Source organism: Leucoraja erinacea, chromosome 28 (genome assembly GCF_028641065.1).
Source record: "Leucoraja erinacea ecotype New England chromosome 28, Leri_hhj_1, whole genome shotgun sequence".
Lineage (NCBI taxonomy): Eukaryota > Metazoa > Chordata > Chondrichthyes > Rajiformes > Rajidae > Leucoraja > Leucoraja erinaceus.
In genome coordinates this window covers 9,626,039-9,646,368 of record NC_073404.1, presented here as the reverse complement: position 1 = coordinate 9,646,368, position 20,330 = coordinate 9,626,039, and the positions used below count along the sequence as shown (strand labels likewise).

The 20,330-nt window shown below is 42.9% G+C and overlaps 1 protein-coding gene across 3 annotated transcripts in view; it reads right to left on the bottom strand.

Annotated features, from left to right (window-relative positions):
- LOC129710570 (inactive serine/threonine-protein kinase TEX14-like) overlaps positions 1-20,330 on the bottom strand; it is a 74,654-nt gene that overhangs the window by 35,597 nt on the left and 18,727 nt on the right. For all 3 annotated transcript variants that reach the window (XM_055657669.1, XM_055657670.1, XM_055657668.1), the window contains exons 3-11: positions 18,357-18,471; positions 17,089-17,254; positions 15,724-15,860; positions 13,413-13,494; positions 10,837-10,967; positions 9,770-9,883; positions 3,666-3,789; positions 2,715-2,893; positions 1,787-1,938 (exon numbers count right to left, since the gene is read on the bottom strand). In XM_055657669.1, coding sequence (XP_055513644.1) covers positions 1,787-1,938; positions 2,715-2,893; positions 3,666-3,789; positions 9,770-9,883; positions 10,837-10,967; positions 13,413-13,494; positions 15,724-15,860; positions 17,089-17,254; positions 18,357-18,471 — 1,200 coding nt within the window. The remainder of the gene's footprint in view (positions 1-1,786; positions 1,939-2,714; positions 2,894-3,665; positions 3,790-9,769; positions 9,884-10,836; positions 10,968-13,412; positions 13,495-15,723; positions 15,861-17,088; positions 17,255-18,356; positions 18,472-20,330) is intronic.

Here is a 20,330-nt window from a genome sequence, read left to right as displayed (position 1 = left end):
TTCTCCAATTTCAGGTAGTCCTTGCTTTCTCTCTCATTCCCCTCCCCTTCCCAGCTCTCCCACAGCCTACTGTCTCCGCCTCTTCCTTTCTTCTTCCCGCCCCCCCCACCCCCACATCAGTCTGAAGAAGGGTCTCGACCCGAAACGTCACTTATTCCTTCGCTCCATAGATGCTGCCTCACCCGCTGAGTTTCTCCAGCATTTTTGTGTACCTTCGATTTTTCCAGCATCTGCAGTTCTTTCTTAAACAGTCTATTTTAAGTCAATTTGATTTATTTTAAGTCTATTTTAAGCTTTACATCAACATGATAAGGAGTACATGCACCTGACAACAAAGCTTCCTTGTAAGTGTTCAAGACTACGAAACACACATAAGGTACAATGAGCTCAAATTTTGATACTTCTGGGTGAAGTTCTAATACACTGTAACTTTGTGCCAACTTTGTCGATTATGTGTAAATACATAATTTATATGCATAATGCATAGTATTTACAGATTTACCACAGTTGATCCAAACCCGTGTTTAATGCAAATGACAAGCCTTTTAGAATACTCTCCACAACCACACCTCTGCCACAGCCACAGTCACTCAAGGCGTTCCCCAAGGCTCCGTACTCGGCCCCCTCCTCTTCATCATCTACATCCTCCCCCTTGGTCAGATACTCCGCCACTTCAACCTGGACTTCCACTGTTACGCTGATGACACCCAGATCTACCTCGGCACCAAATCCCCCCACAACCCCCCCCCCTCTCCCATATCAACTCCTGTTTGTCAGCTATAAAAACCTGGATGCAACATAATTTCCTCAAACTCAACAGCGATAAGACAGAATTCCTCCTCATAGGCTCCAAAGCCACACTCAGCAAAATCAATAACCCCACTCTCACCATCGACGGCACCAGTCTCCCCATCTCCCCAGGCCTGCAAACTTGGCGTGATCTTTGATTCCACCCTCTCCCTTGAGCCTCACATCCACCATGTCATTAAAACCTCCTTCTTTCATCTCCGCAACATCGCCAAACTCAGACCCTCTCTCACACCTCCCGCTGCTGAAAGACTCATCCATGCCTTCATCTCCTCCCGACTGGACTACTGCAACTCACTTCTCCTTGGCATCAGCTCCACCTACATTAACCGACTCCAACTGGTCCAGAATGCAGCCGCCCGACTCATCACCCACACCAAATCCTGGCATCACATCACTCCAGTCCTCAAACAACTTCACTGGCTTCCCATCTCCCACCGGATCAACTACAAAATCCTGATCCTCACCTACAAAGCCCTCCACCATCTGGCTCCCCCCATATCTCACTGACCTCCTCTCCCCCTACCAACCCTCACGGTCCCTCAGATCCACATCAGCCGGTCTCCTCTCCATCCACAAGTCCAACCTCCGCAGTTTTGGGGACAGAGCCTTCTCCAGGGCAGCTCCCAGGCTCTGGAACTCCCTCCCCCAACTGATCCGCAATTCTGTGTCCCTCAACATCTTCCAGTCCCGCCTCAAGACCCATCTCTTCACGTCTGCCTATCCTTAGCCCCACGTCCCCCTCCCTTTTCATCTGTGCATTAATTGCCTCATATTGTGTTTTGTATTGAATTCTGTCTTTACTTTGTGTACTAGTCATGTCTCTACTATTTATTTCATTCCCCTTACATGTTTTTCCTCTACCTGCTAAATTTTTGTAAGGTGTCCTTGAGACTCTTGAAAGGCGCCCATAAATAAAATTTATTATTATTATTATTAATACTATTCACATAATTTACATTATGATTGCAGACTATACCTGTGAACAGCTCCTGGATCAAAGTACAAAGACTGTAGACATCCGATTTGATTGTAGCAGTTTTGCTTCGAATTACCTCTGGTGCTAGCCAGTTATAAAACTGTGGAGGGATAGGGAATTGAGAAAGATTTCTTTGTGTGCTTCCATCACCACTAAAGAAATATGAAAAAAACTTATTATTTTAATGCATTCCTGAAATAAATTTGATTATGATATTTTGAGTTATTTTCTATATTAGGTCATTAGAGAAACCGTAAACTGAAGGCACTTTAAAATATAAACTTTATATGCATTTTAAAATATATTGCACCATTTAAAACACTGTTGTTGTGCGAGCAGCAGGGGGTATGAAAGTCAGAAAGAGAATGTTGGTTCTGGATGAATCCATGGTAAGGCAGGCAAAAGTGTCAAAGGCTGCCTTATACTGCACCCTAATAATAAAACATTGGGGATTAAATTAGATAGCATTAATTTGTGTCATTCAATCCCGTGCTTCTCTGCGTGCTATCAGCTCATTATAGTGATTATTTGATTGCATTAGCGCATCACTATACAGCCAATTTTCCAGACTGGCTGGTATAATTTACACAAATTAATTCTGATTAATGCCTCTTAAAGGGGAGATATAATATTCCTTTGGTAGGTCATGAACACAGGATACTGCAACTTTTTTGGAAGAGGTGGCAAAATAGGGAAAAGAGAGGGAAACTCATTTTCATGACCAAACTGTATAGGCTCTGCAGGGGAGAGGACAACAGATATATTTCATCTGTGTGGATGGAACCATTCAGATAAGGCATAGAGAAAGCTATAGAGAATGTCATTGTATATCAAGCTTCTGTCATTGACCAAGCATGTTAATAAACGATTATAAAAAAACATTGTCCTTCAGAGATAACAGAGATACTGAATATCATTTAATTTGTACCTCATGACCATGAATTCAAAGTTGCTCAATTTGGCAATACCAGGCAAAACAAGCTGCACAGCATGAGAGGTGACAGTTCGATGGATGTATCCCCGAGAGTGAATATAAAGAAGAGCATCGGTAATCTGTAGAATCATCTGTACAATTGTCTCTAAAGGCAAGACTGGAAACTCTGAGCGCTGAAATACAATTTTGAATAAAAAAATCCACATCAACAGCACGTATAAATTCCATACATCCAAACTAACATTAATTTGTTATTCCTCAAAACAACTTCCAAAATCAAAATACAGATCTGGATTATGAAATAAATTGTTTTCTAATTTTGCCTTTCCTCCTTTGAAGACGTGGTTCCACGTGTTACCACTGCTGAAGCCGATTGCAGCAGGATACAAAAACTCACTGATATTCTAAAGCAAGATGCTGCCCATGGGCAAATACTGCAAATTGGTATGCTGTAATATTCTGGACCATATGTTGAGTGATGCAATAAAGTTGGGTGCAGCCACTATAAGGGCCACAGTTTAGCACCTTCCTGCCATTGCACTTTAATTAATTGAAATCTCTGTTAAAACTAGATGAATTATTTGCTCATGGGTCGTCTATAAATGATAACTGATGATAGTATTGTCCCAAACATTTTCCATTCCCGATGAATTATCGACCTAATACATTTTCTTCTTTCCACGACTGTCTGATGAGCTGATTTCTACACATTTTCAGCTTTTATTTCAGTTTTCTAGGTTCTACAGAAATTGCAATTATGTAATTCTTCCTTATTATCAATAAATAAATAAAATATGTAGCTTGAATTACACAATCAAAGTTCTCACATTACTATATTAAGCAGCATTTACTTTATAGCTATTTATTCAGCAAATAGTATCCGACACAATGCGAGTCGCTGAAAGAACTCAGGTTATAAGAATACAATTTTAAATATTAGCTTACCCTTTCATGTAATACTCCGTAAAGGGAACCAAGATTAATCCTCTCAAACACTAAACGAATTTGGTCCAGTTCAGAAAGCTGACACACAGCCATCAGCAGCAGGAAGTTTGGGTGCCGAAGATGACTGCAAGACACAACCACAACAGAAAGTGACAATCGTTGTCAGAAGATTTAAAAAAAACTGCAGATGCTGAAAATCAAAAACAACAACAGAAAATGTTGCAAATACTCAGAAGGTTAGGGCTTGGTTAGGGATTGTTAAAGGCTTGGACACGCCAGAGGCAAGAAACATGTTCCCGATGTTGGGGGAGTTCAGAACCAGGGGCCACAGTTTAAGAATAAGGAGTAAGCCATTTAGAACGGAGACGAGGAAATACTTTTTCTCACAGAGAGTGGTGAGTCTGTGGAATTCTCTGCCCCTGAGGGCGGTGGAGGCAGGTTCTCTGGATGCTTTCAAGAGAGAGCTGGGCTATTAAAAATAGGGAGTCAGGGGATAGGGGAGAAGGCAGGAATGGGGTACTGATTGGGGATGATCAGCCATGATCACATTGAATGGCGGTGCTGGCTCGAAGGGCCAAATGGCCTACTCCTGCACCTATTGTCTATTGTTAGGCTGCACCCATAGTAAGATAAATAAAGTGAATGTATTGTCACAGACCCTTTTTCAGTTCTGACAAAGAGACAAAATAAACTGGTAAAGTTGCAAGGCCAAAGGGGAGGGGATGTCTCTGATAGGATAAAATCACAGCAACTATGGGAATAATATGTAAAGTGTTTTCTGGTTAATTAATGAATGGAAGCTGTTAGAATGTGAGAACATAGATTAAAGAATTTGGGGGGCTGAGAAATGCAGAGCAGGAGGACAAACCAGCATTTAAGCCAGAAAGGAAAAAAAAACAAGCTGAACTATGTGGTAGGGTTGAAACACAGGAGGTAAGGGTTAACTGAAACTGGAAATATCAATCACCATTACCACCGGAAGTGGTGAACGGCAGCGGCTCGCCTGCAGTCCGTTTATTTTTACTTTTTTGTGTTGTTTTTTACGTCTTGTTTAGTTAAGTTTTTGGTTTTTAGGTTTGTGTTATGTGTGGGGGGGGGGGGGGGGGGTTGAAACAGGGCTTTCTGTCTCTCCCTTCGGGGGAATGCGACTTTTTTGTCGTATCCCCCTTCTCTGCCTCTGTCTGCGCTGAGGCCTAATGGCGGAGCTGGCGACCTCGAGACTCCGGAGGCAGCCTGTCAGGACTCTCCCTGGGCTCGCTCCCGTGAGGGCGGCCCGGCTCGAGGGTAACGGCGCTCCCGTGAGGGCGGCCTGGCTCGAGGGTAACGGCGCTCCCGTGAGGGCGGCCTGGCTCGAGGGTAACGCTGCTCCCGTGAGGGCGGCCCAGCTCGAGGGTAACGCTGCTCCCGTGAGGGCGGCCCAGCTCGAGGGTAACGGCGCTCCCGTGAGGGCAGCCCAGCTCGAGGGTAACGGCGCTCCCGTGAGGCCGGCCTGGCTCGAGGGTAACGGCGCTCCCGTGAGGGCGGCCTGGCTCGAGGGTAACGGCGCTCCCGTGAGGGCAGCCCAGCTCGAGGGTAACGGCGCTCCCGTGAGGGCGGTCTGGCTCGAGGGCAACGGCGCTCCAGTGAGGGCGGCCTGGCTCGAGGGTAACGGCGCTCCCGTGAGGGGCTGAGACACTCCCGTGAAGGCGACTTGGCTCGAGGGTAACGGCGCTCCCGTGAGGGCGACCTGGCGCGGGGCTGAGACGCTCCCGTGAGGGGGGCGGCCTGGCTCGAGGGTGGAACGGCGCTTACGTGAGGGCGACCCGGCTCGGGGCTGGAACGGTGCTCCGGTGGCTGAGACGGCGTTCTGGCGGCGGCGGCCTGAGTCCGGGGTTCAGCCGCGGGCCAGTGGACGACATCGTCAACAGCTGCGTCCGCTGGACTGGAGGGCGGCAGCTTCGACCACCCCCGGGCCGCGGAGTTTGAACCGGCCCGTTCGCGGAGCTCGGTGAGCCGCGGGACTGACTTACCATCGCCCGGTGGGGTATCGCCTCAGCGCAGAGGGAGAAGAGGAGGGAAGAGACAGCAGCCCTAAGATTTTTGCCTCCATCACAGTGAGGAGGTGTTTGGTGGACTCACTGTGGTGGATGTTAATTTGTGTTTACTGTCTGTTCTGTTGTTTATTATTGTATGTATGGCTGCAGGTAACGACATTTCGTTCAGACCGTAAGGTCTGAATGACAAATAAAGGATCTAATCTAATCTAATCTAGACTATCCAGGCCGAATATGCTGCGTTGTTCCTCTACAATTAGACCATTATCCTTTGTGCCCAACTTTTTTGTCAAAGCAAGACTGGTAAGAGATCATTTGTACCTAGGATGTGGATCAGTTAGCATCTGTTTTTCATGTGTGAATCATGAAAAAGTAAATTTAACCTGGTTAATGAAACATAGATTACGTAATTTCTGTATGGAATAGCACCCGTCATGAAACTGAACCACATGCTTCATGTAATACTAACATTTTTTTTCACCAACATACATGCACCTAATGACATTATTTGCACACAACACAATTCTGTCAATACTACTATTAACTGGAGCATTACTGTGCATGCTGTGAACATGAATGAACAGACACAGGACATTAAGAGTACACTGTGTTTCTTTAGGGCATTTATCATTATTTAATTGATGGGGCGGTTTCTTGACTGCAGGCTGTTCAAACGCCTTTCAAAGTCTATGAAGTGCACTTAAACTGCCAGAAAGTATTTCCTCTGGCATTTAACTGCTGATCTCTCCAGGATATCCTCTCTGAATACCGCCATAATACTCTCCTTGATCATCAGTGCAACGCCCACTTTTGGAAGGTTCTTGGGTTCCTGAGAGGTTGATCAACGTTAGAACTCATTGAATTTACGGTTATTTACTGACATGAATTAGAAATTGATTGCCAGGTAGTATACAAAGAGTAGGAATGAGTGGATTTGTCTCAGCTTGGCAAGTCCTGACTAGTAGGACTTTGCATTATGCTAAGAATTTGTACTTCAGCCCCATCCATTCACAATCAATATCAACGATGTGGCTGAGGGGAGCGGGAGCAAAATGTCACATTTCCACTTTTGCTGATTCCACACGAGGTAGAATCGTGAGTGCACAAAATGATAAAAGGGGTTTCGAGAACACGGGCAAGCTGAGTGAGTTGGTGTTGAGACAGCATGTAGAATAAAGGAGAGAAATCCACAATTATGCAAAAACAGGAAAGTAGAATTATTTTTAATTGGTGACAGATTGGACTTTGTTGATATTCAGAGAGCAGGTTATAATTATACGGAAGTTACTGAAAGTCACCAAACAAATGTACCAAGCAATAATTAAGTGTTTTATTATGAGAGAATTTGAATAATTTAGTTTAGAGATACAGCGCAGAAACAGGCCCTTAAAACCAGCGATCCCTGCACACCAACACTATCCTACACACACTTGGGACAATTTACAATTTTTACATAAGCCAATTAACCTACAAACCTGTACGTCTTTGGAGTGTGGGAGGAAACCGGAGCACTTAGTGAAAACCCACACAGGTCATGGGGAGATCGTACAAATTCCGTACAGACAGCACCCGTGGTCAGGATTGAACCCGGGTCACTGGCGCTGTAAGGCAGCAACTCTACCACTGTACCACTGTAAATACTTGAGTATGGATGTTGTATTGTGTTTTTGAGCCTTTGTGAGATCACACCAGATGTACTATGATTTGGTCTCCTTATCTTAGAAAAGATGTGCTTGTTACTTACAAAATTCTTATAGGATTCAACAGGTCAGATTCAAGGGAAGATTTTCCAGGGTCAGGTTTAAGGTTTTCATACGAGTGTCCGGAGTCCCATATGCATAACTGCATCAGTGACTGCAATGGCTCTTATTTCTAAGTACTAACCGTAAAAACTCATTGGCTGAACTCTCCAGGGTATACTCCCTGAGTACTGCCATTATGCTCTCCCTCATCATCAGTGCAACACCACTTCTCTTTTTCACCCCTCTCTTGTCACACTTGAAACCTATGCCTTGGAACAATGAGCTGTACTTCCATATCTTCCCTCAACCACATTTCTTTTATTGCAACAATATCATAATTGCATCTGGTAATCCTATCACACTAAATGGTCTCAGTTAATATTGAGGAAGTTGAAATTCCCTCCACTACAACCCTATTCCTCATACACCTCTGCCATTTATCTATATATATGCTTCTTTATCTCCTGCTGACTATTGAGTAGGAATAATATAATCCCAATTAAGTAAGTATCCTTCTTTTATTTCTCAGCTCTATCCATCTGTCACCATTCAAATAATATTCTAAATCATACTCTCTGCATTGTTGTGATCAGTAAACAATAGCCCCTCGTCTTTTACATCCTTCCCCCAGTCATTCCTGAAATTTCTACACTGTGGAATGGCAAGTTTGCAGTCACGCCCTTCATTCAAACATGATCTAGTAATTGCAACATTATCATATTCCCATGTGTTGAGCAATGTGTTTAAGTTCATCTGCCTTGACACACTTGAGTTTTGTCAATCTGCCAGGTTATGGTGAAAAGCTGCCAGTGGCCAGTTCTAATCTCATTAAAAAATATGCATTACATTCAGCGATTCCGTTTGATGAAAACTTGGAACAAAACACCCTTAGAATTTGCAGCATTCTCTTCAGCATCAATGTTCCATGCAGTGAGGCAATTAGGCCTGAACCACCCACAATTTTTTTTTTTAAACTACATCAGAACACACATTCTCAGAACAGCCAAGAAAGGTTGGCAAAGTTTAAATGTCCTCAGAAACTTCAAAAAAACATTTTCAGTGACTACAACAAATGAGTACGATATTGCAGGATTTAAAATAAGTTTTATAAAGATTTTTTTAAATCTATGCTTATGTTAAACAAGTAGCAGGAAAGATTTTAAAAAATGTATTTCCAAATTAACAAGTCATGGAAGGATGTTAAAGTTTTTTGAACAAGCTCTTTAGAAGTTTCTGCCTGGATAACTCTCTGTGGAAAAATAATCTTTCACTCTGGAAAAACTCCCCTTGTGCCTCTTGTTCCTGATGGAAGGTATCAGGCTAATCATCTGCCTAATAATTTGTTAACTTGTCTATAATTTCTTCTTTCACTTGTTTTAAATAGTGGAGTGACAGACACTATTTCCCAATCTAATGGAATAGTTTCTGAATCAAGAAAACTTTGTAAGATTGTAGTTGGGACTTTGGTCATATTCTCATCAATTTACTCAAATTTTCTTGGAATGGAACCATCTGGTCCAGGATCTGTTATTTTGTGGTGCCATTTTCTTTAAGTTATGTTCTTTAAATTAATTTTTGAAAGTTCCGGCCTTCGATATTGAATCTATCCACTTCTATGCTAGTGAATACTGATGTAAAGTAACTTCAATATATTTATAATTTCTTTATTTTTATTTACCCCATTAAAAAATTTTAAGGAGCACACATTGATTCAGATCATCCACTCTCCCTAATAGAATAGCAAAAAACATATTTATTTTAGTTTGCTTGTAGCTTTCTTCATTTTTTGATGATCACCTTTTGCTTGTCTTTGAATCTCTCCCAGCTGCTGACAAACTGGCAATACTAGCAATTTATCTGACAAATTTCTCCTCTGATCAAAAATAAATCAAAATGGTAGTTTGGAACTATTGTCTTGCTGTTCCCTAATTCACTATGTAACTAATTTTGCATTCCATGCAGACTAAGTTTCATAGCAGGCAGATTTCAAATGCTCTGATTCTCCATGTACAGAGAGCCTTTATGAATCAAGAATGTTTTGATCAGCCTAGAAATTGTGTAATCCAACTAAAATACAGAAATTCAAAACTCGGTTCAGTCTGTGTTTTATCTTATACTTCACATGAACTAATTTTTGTGTTATCTGCGTGTCATGCATTGAAACCCATGTATGCATGTCTCTTTTCATTCTCCAGATTATCACTAAATTACATGCTCTAGTCTGTACCATAGTACATTACCAGGTTGGAGTCGTAAATTAATATTAAAATACTTGCCAGCATAGAAATTAGACATTTTTCATTATTAATTTAATATCTGTTTTGCTGACCTGTTGTACTCTTGTTCTGCAATTAGCAAATCAGCTGACAATCGTTTGCTGCAGTTTTGATGTGTGGGAATGTTCATCTGTTTGACTGTGACACGAATTCCATTCCACGTTAAACTGAATCACAAATGTAAATTAAAAGATTATGGCTAATTAAAAGCTGTCTTGAATATTGTAACTTCAAAAAAATGTTGTTTTGTTCTAAGAAGGGTTTCAGCCTGAAACGTTGCCCATTTCCTTCGCTCCATAGATGCTGCTGCTGCACCCGCTGAGTTTCTCCAGCATTTTTGTGTACCTTTCACATAAGTAAGTTTAAGTGAGTGTGATTTTCAAGTTTCATCTTATTTACACAGAGTAAAAAGTGGAGCCTGGGCAAAAAGCAATCATTGGCTTCAGTAGTTTTGAATAAAGAAATGGTAGTTAACTAGACGTTCAGCTCTGTTTGCCATTCAATGATAACTATGGAAATGCTTAAACGATTCCTCAGGATGAATTTAACATTAAACTTATGATCATCCAGTCAAATAAAAATGAGACACAAGAGTCTGCAGATCCAGTAATCTGGAGAAAAAAAAAACTGCTGTAGAAACTCAGTTGGTCAGGCAGCATCTACCTGTGAGGCCAGTGAGATGCTTGAAATTTTAGGTCAAGACCCTCCATTAAGTCTCAGGAGCCTGCCTCTGATTGACCATCCCTCTGCCTCCAGAGATGCCAATAGACCCACAAGTTCCTCCAGTAGTTTGTTTTTTTGCTCCAGACAAATAACAATTCTGTTTCAATTCATGCACGAAGAATGGTCACATAAGCAAGGTACTGACATTCAAACAAGATGGACGGTAGCAGAGAAGACGTAGGAAGAAATTCCAAAATTGATTCATTACTGTTCTTTACTCAAGTCCGGATATGAATTACACACTGCAACTAAAAATATTTTTTTTCTTTACACAAAACTCTTGGTGCAGGTTATTCAAAATTAATTTTGCATGACCTCAATATTTTGCCTACTTATACCCTACATAGTGAAAAGTAACAGTACATTGATCATTCTGATTTTGACCAAAATGTCATACTTGGTCATTGTTGTGTAAGGGCCATTTGCATAGGAAAAAGTTGGTTCATCATCTGGCTGCACTAATGCCTTCTCACTGACAAGTGGAATGGAAGCAAGATAAGCCATCTGTGTGGGTCCATGCACGCAGAACTGTAAATACAAGATATTTGTTTACAAATAAGAATCCTTGTTTAGTTATGCAATATTAAAAATTCACATTCATCACATTCTAAAATGTTGTCGATATTACTTCAAAAGCCATCGTCAATTACTTGATTGTCACAGTGCCACTTGATTGTCATTGGTCGGTGGGGGCGCTGCAAGCCGGCAGCCCTGCCAGCAGCGTGTTAGTTTTTTCAACTTTTTTTGTTTTTTAGTGTGTCTTAATGTATGTTTTTAATGTTTCTTTGTGTGTCTTGTGTGTGGGGTGGGGTGGTAAGGGGGAAACCGCTTCGGTCGCCTCCTCCGCAGAGGGGCGACTTTTTCCATGTCGCCTTCCCCGTGGCCTAACAGCAAGGATCAGTGCGGCCTTTCCCGGAGAAGCGCCTGGGGCTTCAGCAGCGAGCGCAACGCGGACTTTTGTCGCGGAGTGGGCGAGCCTTCGCTGGGGGTCGCCGGAGCAGGGTCCCTCACCAGGGATCCCTGGAGAGGACCTCCGACCACCGGCCCTGCAGTCTGCGGTGCTTCTGGCTGCGGCGCGGCGGGGACTTTAAATCTTCGAACGCTGGCCTGCGGCCTACACCATCATGAAGCCGTGGTCTCCGGTGGGGAGGCACCGATTCAGGACTTACTTGGACTTACCTTGTTCTTTTTTATTGTACCGCTGCTGGCAAATTCATTTCATTTGCACATGTGCAAGTGACGAATAAAACTTGCACCTATGTGCAAGTGACGAATAAAACTTGATTAATTGACATTTTTCATACTTTGATTTTAATTAGAGCTTATAAGCACGCTCTGGTAAATCTTAGAAAGCATCTCTGAAAAAAGGCACTGAGTGTTTTCTAAATAATTTGTCTATTGTTGAGTTTTATGACAAAAACTAGACTGAGACCCGTTGGGTCCCTGTCACACAGGAGGCTTGGTCCCCCAACGTAATATTCCACCACTCATCCATAGCCCCCAGACTGCACAGGTGCAGATCATTTCCCCTCATCCCTAGCACTCTCTTCCCCCTTATCACCCTCCCTCTTCTTTGCCCTCTCCAATCCCTCTCCAATCCCTCCCTCACCTCTCTCACCCTTTCCTTTCCCCTACCCTCGGTCACTCCCTCCCTCCCTCCATCCATCTTTCCCCTCCCTACCGTCTCCTATCCCCCATGCCCCCCACTCCTCACTTCCCCCTATTCCCCCCCACTGCCCACCCCTCTCTCTATTCCCCACTCCCTACATCCCCCCCCTACTCCCCCCTCCTCTCCCTCTATTCCCCCTCCTCCACCACTCTTCTATTCCCTCTCTCCCCCCTACCCCCTCCTATCCCCCATCCCCCCCGACTCACTTCCCCCTATTCCCCCCCACTGCCCTCCTCTCTCTCTATTCCCCACTCCCTACATCCCCCACCCCTACTCCCCCCTCCCCCCACACTTCTATTCCCTCTCCCCTCCATACCCCCTCCTATCCCCCAGCTCCTTTCCCCTACCCACAGTCACTCCCTCCCCCCCTCCATAACTCCTCTCCCCGCCTTGATCCCCTCCTCTCGTCTATCCCCACTGTCCCTCCCCAGGATCTCGAGGTTGCCGATCCTCTCCTTTCTTGCGTGCTCCAGAGGAGCATCAGCCGTCGGAGTGGATCCTCCGCTCAGCTCGGAAGCACCAGCAGCTACGGCCACACCGGCCTGTGGGGTGGGGGCCTGAGCTCGGAGAAAAGACGGGGGAAGAGCCATGGGGGAGAGGGGTGTATCATGGGGAAGGGGGGCAGGAGCCAGTGAGGGGATCCAGAGGGGAAGGGGCTGGAGCTGCGGGGCGTTGTGATGGAGGTGCATTTGGGACTCAGATTCTCCGATTTCCATTTGGCGACATCTCCCACGCCAGTCCGGGCCAGGCCGCTTCCAGTCCCTCCGAAAATTGTGTCAGGTTGGAGATCTCCGCCGGCCAACCTCAGCTCCAGTACAGACGCGATGGCGCAGGAAGGGGCGGACTGTCATGCGGCGTGACAATAGAAGAGATAAATCCGTGCGGCGCTGACTGGCACGAGAGGAGATCGATCTGCGCACACGTGGTTTTTTAAAACCTCGATAACTTTTACAATAGACCACCGGTCGGAACTAAACTTGGTACATTCGCAGCACAGGAGAACGGTGAGTGAGCTGCCGAAAAATCGTAGTGCTATCTCGTTCCGGTTTTGCACAAATAGAAAGACTGCGCAAACCGGAAGAGCACACGATCAGAGTTTTAGTCATGTAGTGGTCGAATCCTGAGAGAAGGTAACTTTTTTTGTGATTGGCACATAAGTACGGTATATAAGAAGAAATTGGGAGTGGCGGACTGGAGGACACACAGCACAAGAGTGGTTTATAAAATAACAATAATGACAATATTATGAACATTTATGCATTCCGATTTGGAAATCTCAGCACACACAAGATCGGAATCCATACCTTCCCAAATCCAAAGCATTGAACAGTTTGTGATGAAATTCTTCTAGCTTTAGGATTGTTGAGAAACTCCCCATCCTTTATTCTTAACAGTGGAAAAGACCACAGTTTACAATTAGACAATCAATATAAAATTATGCACTTTATTTAATTAGAAATGAATGTTTTACAGCTAAAAACAATACACAGTCTCCCTGTGTAAACTCATATTTCCCCTCGACATAAGAGTTTATTCTTCAGGATCTTAAAACATTTGCATCAGTAGCATTCTACCAATTATTTTCACTGTCCCGCATCAACTGCCCCCCCACCCTCCTGCCACCTATATTCACCCAGATAATTTACAGTAACCTACCAGTTTATCTTTGGGTTGACGGCAGAAATCAGAGGACCTGGTGGAAGCCTGGGGTTATAGAGAGACCTGGGATCATGGAGAGATTGTGCAAACTCAACACCCAAGGTAGCACCCGAGGCCAGAATCATATCTAGGTACGAAGCTGTGATGCAACAGTACTGGCGACTATGCCACTTGCCAGCCAACACCACAAAAGTGCACACTATGGAAAATGTCCAGCAGAGGGGTCTGAAATTACATTCAGCTGTGTGGACCTTATTACCACAGGTTCCATGAGGTTTCCACAAAGGATTTTTTTGTTCAAAGCAAAGAAAATTTGTTTCTTCAACGGAGAAACAATTGTGATGGACAGTAATACGCACACTGTCTCATTAGAAGAGACGTCGTGATCCGAAATGTCATCCATTCCTTCTTTCCAGAGATGCTGCCTGTCCCGCTGAGTTACTCCAGCTTTTTGTGTCTATCTTCATTAGTTACATAGTCTGTGCTAAACCCAGACACTGCAAGTAAATAGTATTAATCACTTGCCACCAATTCCTTCAGTTCTGGTGTTGCTTAAACAATTACCGGTAAACATGCAGGATATTTTGGGTAGTTTGGTTCTTGTTTGATGGAAGCTGTTATTCTATACATCCTATTTCATGCCCATTTCATTTCCTTTGTTCTTGCCGTTCATTTAAAAAAAAAACTGCTGGTGGTTATAAATAATGACATTCTGCTAAAAGCAGAATGATAAAACTGCCAAGGAACTTCTTTCATTTAAGTGGCTACATAGAGCCTCGATGTGCACCGTTCTTTCTTCCCCACTGATCTAAGTTTATTTTATGCATCAACTTGAACAAATCTAGTTAAAAATAAATGTTACTGCTAAACTTGTGTCAGTAGGTAAGAAACAATGGGGGCACAAGAGACTGCTAGAATGTTGAGCATAAGTGCTGGAGGAACTTAGCAGGTCAGGTAGCATATGTGAAAGGAAATTGACAGACAATATTTTGGTTCGGGACCCTTCTTCAGACTGATTCCTTGAGCACTTTGTGAAGAAAAAATGTTGTCCTGAACGTTGAAGGAAGCTCCAACAAAGATGTAACAAACTTTCCCTTTACTAACGCCTACTTCTACTGGGCATCAGTTTTAAGGAATTCCTGTGATTCAGTCAGGTTGAGTGAGATCCAAGTGAGTTTTTAATTACCTCAATGACTTCTCTTAGACAACACACTCAGAAACAAAGACACAATTTGAATGAACTTTTTCAATGTTACATAGAACATAAAATAAACATTAGAATATTTACATGTGATTGAAGTTGAAAAATCATCAATGAACACTAACATTTAAATTCCCTTATGTTATGAAATATTTATATTTTACATGCTGAAGGTCCGGGATAGTTACCATGTTCTAATTAAAATATAATGCACTTTTAAAATCTCACTTTAATCTTATTTAATGAAGCATGTAATTATCATGATATTTAAAAGCCAGATGAGTCTACAAATGGCTTAGGTCTGTGGCAGTACTGGTATTTCCCTTGACTCCATTAGAGGCAGATGGAAAGGGTTCAATCTGTTCTCTTTTCAGTGTAATGACAATAAATGCTGATAGTTTCTGCAAATCTCTGGTGTTGCTTACAAATAAACTGATGCTGAGTTTCTGAAAATGTACAGAATTTTAATCACTTTATGGGTGAAGTTACTTTCTAGCCCAAATATATAAATTTAGTTTGGTAGTTCAATTTTTACCGAACAAGTGCTGCAGTAGCATATCTTCAATGAGACATTAAACAAAATCAACCCTCATTGGTTGGACACAAACGATTCCATAACATTAATTAAAACAATCATTCTGATACCAAACCCACTAACAAAGGTCACCAACTTCAACATAATGGCTATTAAGTGTGGATCAGTGCCCTGGATATTTCTATTTTATTTTTTATCAGAAATAGTAGAAAATACTTACCCATAAGTTATTTTATTCAACATGGAAAGATTTCGTGTCAGTGTTTCTGAGCACCCAATTTGATATGAGATACCGCAGGAAACTTGTTGGGTGATTTCCTGCATATGTGCAGCGCACTTCTGCATGAACTCCAGGATCTGCAATATAAAATAATTTTAGGAAAATAATAAGCTAAATGTTTTACCACAAGCAAATAACAATATTTTTCATGGAATTCTGTTCATCCTCATCTAAGTCATTAATATAGATGACAAACAGCAGTGGGCCTATAACCAATTACTGAGGCACATTGCAAATCCCACCCTTGGGTCTAATAAACAATCTTCCACCACCATCCTCTGCTTCCTACCATGAAGCCAATTCTGCATACAGTTAGCTAGCTCAGGGGTGTCAGGGGTTATGGGGAGAAGGCAGGAGAAGGTCGTTAAGAGGGAAATAGATTAGCAGTCTGAAGAAGGGTTCTGACCCAAAACAGTGCCTATTTCCTTCGCTCCATAGATGCTGCCTCACCCACAAGTTTCTCCAGCATTTTTGTCTACCTCCGATAGATTAACCATGATTGAATGGCGGAGTAGACTTGATGAGCCGAATGGCCTAATTCTGTTCCTATCACTTATGAACTTATGAACTCTTTCTGGAACCCATATGATCTAAACTGTACAAACCCTACAAGCAGAACTTTAGAAAAGACAAAATATTGGATGGTACCCAGCATGACCCATGGGTAACGTACTTTCATCCCTCAACTCTAATCTCTCCAATTAACACAGCATTTTCTTCAAGAGCAGATTGGGAAACAATACCTTAGCTAGTGTCACTGTTTAACCTGCCATTAAGAGATCCACAACACCCAATTCATTCCCTGATTATAACAAAGGTAGACACAAAATGCTAGAGTAACTCAGCGGTTGAGGCAGCATCTCCGGAGTGAAGGAATGGGCGACATCTCCCCCCCACCCCACACCTCCCCTTCTCTCCCTCCCCCCACACCACCCTTTCCCCCCCCCCTACACCTCCCCGTCCACACACACACCCCTCCTCCCTTCCCCCCCCCCGCCCCACACCCCTCCCCTCCCACACATGAAGAGGAGGGGGAGGGAGTGCTCGGGGATGAGGGGAAATGAGCTGCGCCTGCGCAGTTAGGGGCTAGGGGTGAGTGGTGGAATATTGCATTGGGGGAACGGGTTGCGTTGGGAGAATGGGTGAGTGGTGGAATATTGCGTTGGGGAATGGGTTGCGTTGGGGGACCAGTTCTCCTGTGTGACTGGGACCCAATAGGTCCCACTTAGACTAGTTGATTTATAACAGTGAGTTTACTAATAAAGAAACAAACAAATCAGTTAGGTCAATTCCATTGCTTCATACCCGGGCACTGCATTCCTTCCTGGCTGATTTCGCCCAGACTTGGGGTAATCTTCCATCTTTATCACTCAAACGCAAATCACCTCCAGCGTCCAGTAGTTTACTGAGAATCCACTGATTGCATGAAAATGCAGCTGCGTGCACAGGAGTACTCAGGTCATCACACCGACTAGATAGAATGGATGTTTATAAAAAGGATCAGTCCGCTGTGGTTCCTTGCACAAAATAAAATGTTAAATGATTGCATTCCTTTTATTTATAATTATGAACTTTTCATTAAGACCAATCAAACATTCATTTAAATGTCTGACTATGATACAAATTTTTTTCCCGAATTATTTATACAGAAATGCATCAGTTTTGAAGATTGAATGTCATGCCTTCTTCTTCTTCTTCTTCTTGCGTATGGCGTGCACAGCCTAAAGTTGTAGGACAATTTGTTCTATTTGATCTTATTTGATTGTGCACGCCAGGTTGATTGCATTCGTCGAAACAGGGCGGACCAGGTTGCAATCTTCCACCCCAATTTCATGTTAACTTTGGGGAACTGTGCAAAGTCATTAATTTATTCTCCAAGATTTAAATGCTCTACCTGGAGACCTCGGCATTGAAAACTTCTATAAATTACAGAAATATTAAAATTCTGATTTACAAAACTATGTAAAAAATATACAAGGAATCATTGCATTTATTATCAATAAAAGTATTGTTGATGCCACTGCCAGAGTGTTAATTATCTTTCCTACGACCATTTATTAGCTTTATTCAAACTGAATCATCAGGAACGTGAATCACAATAAACCATATTGCATATCGCTCTACTCTTCCTAGTTTACACAGAAACCCTGTCCCACACTACCATTTGTCCATTATTCCCATCCATACTGACTCAAAAAAGCTTCTCATTTGGCTGAGCATGCACTTATGAATCTTCATTCTTAACTTCAATGCCACTTCAGTCTCACACTGCAATCTTTTTCAACCTCCTGTATTCTCCAGTCCAGTGAATCTGTCCTTTTATACAATCACTTCTTACCTTTTTGGGGGTCATCAACCACCTTGACCATACTCTTAGAAATTATCTCCCTAGCTTCCTCCACTTACCATAATTCTCTCTCCACCTTTAAAATGCTTCTCAATCACGCTTTTGCTCTCTTATCAATGTTAGACATCTTTTCCTTTATCTTTTTTCTTCATTCTTCCATATTAAAGGTGTTATATAATTTTAAATAGGCTTTCTTAATCTTATGGTTTTCAGTCAAGGTACTCACTGGTTAGGGTCTGCTCCAAACACCATTAATATATCAACAACTTTGACAAGGTCCAGTAAAGCAGCAATGAACAATGGTGTCTGTCCTAGACTATTTTTAGTGTCAACGGCAGCACCTTAGAAAAAAGAAATTGGCATCTGATTATACAAAAACAAATGCTATAATATCAATTACATTTAATTGAACATATATGTCACTATTAGAGCAATGCATACACTGTGCTGCATGGTGGCAATGTCTGTGAGGTTACATAATGTGACATTTCACATGAAATGTTCAGTGTGGTAGTGCACTCCCAGCTATCCATGTTCGTTACCAACAGCCTTTGCGTGACCCATTCAATCCAAAAGCATAAGGATTAGTGTAATATACATATGGTAAAAGAACAAATGATACATGAACAAACTGACAATCCTAATCAAGTAGACACAAAATACTGGAGTACCTCAGCGGGACAGGCAGCATCTCTGCACAGAAGGAATGGGTGACGTTTCGGGTCAAGACCCTTCGTCACCCGTTTCTTCTCTCCAGAGATGCTGCCTGTCCCGCTGAGTTACTCCAGCATTTTGTGCCTACCTTCGATTTAAACCAGCAACTGCAGTTCTTTCCTACACAATCCTTTTCAAGTTCTGCACTGATTTGGCTTTACTCATACATTTATTGTAACTGGTGTCTCACTTTTTAGTTCTTTCTCCCTCTTATCTCTGCTGTCAAAGGTTAAACTCAATAATTAACCACTGGTGTTGTGACTGTTCGAGTAGAATAGAATGGTACCATTCAGTATGTGGTTTATTTAGATGCTACTGAGAAAAGCCGTAACTAAAGCACCGAAAAATAAGGGATAAGGACACTACTATTTTTTGACTCGTGCTCCACACACACACAGTCATGTAGCATGGAAACAGACACTTCGACCCTCCAACTCCACATGACCATTTACACATCCTATTTTCCCCATTTTTTATTCTTCTCATATTTTCATTACCCCCCCCCCCCCCCATCAAGATTCTAACCACTGACCTACACACAGGACAATGTACAGTGGCCAATTAACCTACCAACCCACGTCTTTCAGATATGGGACGAAACAAGAGCACCCAGAGGAAACCCATGCAATCAAAGAGAGAATGTGCAAACTCCACCCAGACAGTAACTAAGCTCAAGGCAGCGGCTCTCGGTTCAGTTCAGTTTTAGTTTATTGTCAAGTTTATTTCACTGTACCAAAGTACAGTGAAAAACTTTTGTTGCGTGCTAACCAGTCAGCGGAAATACACCACATGATTACAATCGAGCCATTCACAGTATACAGATACACGATAAGGGAATAATGTTTAGTGCAAGGTAAAGCCAGTAAAATCTGATCATAGATTGTCTGAGGGTCCCTAATGAGGTTGATAGTAGTTCAGGATTGCTCTCAAGTGTGGTAGGATGGTTCAGTTGCTGGGAAAAAGCTGTCCCTGAAGCAGGAGGTGTGTGTTTTCACACTTTTATACCTTTTGCCCAATGGGAGAGGGGATAAGAGGAAGTGGCCAGGGTGCGACTTGTCCTTGATTATCCTGCTGGCCTTGCCGAGGCAGCGTGAAGTGTTAATGGAAGAGAGGCTGGTTTGTGTGATAGTCTGGGCTGAGTCCACATTTTGCTGTAATTTCTTGCAGTCTTGGATGGAGCTGGTCCCAAACCAAGTTGTGATGCATCCCGATAAAATGCTTTCTGCAGAGCATCTGTTGTAGTTGGTGAGGATTGTTGGGGACATGCCAAACTTCCTAAGCCTTCTGATGAAGTAGAAGCGTTGGTGTGCTAGCCCTGCTAGTTATGCCACAGTGCCACCCATCTCAAAACAGCTGACTCGTCTCAGGAACACAGCGTATAAAATCCAGAACCTGTGTCAATATAATGGTCAGTCCCAGCTAGCTCTTGTAGAATGGAATAGTTCTGGCAAAGGGTAAATTTTGATGGCAACCCAACAGAACATAT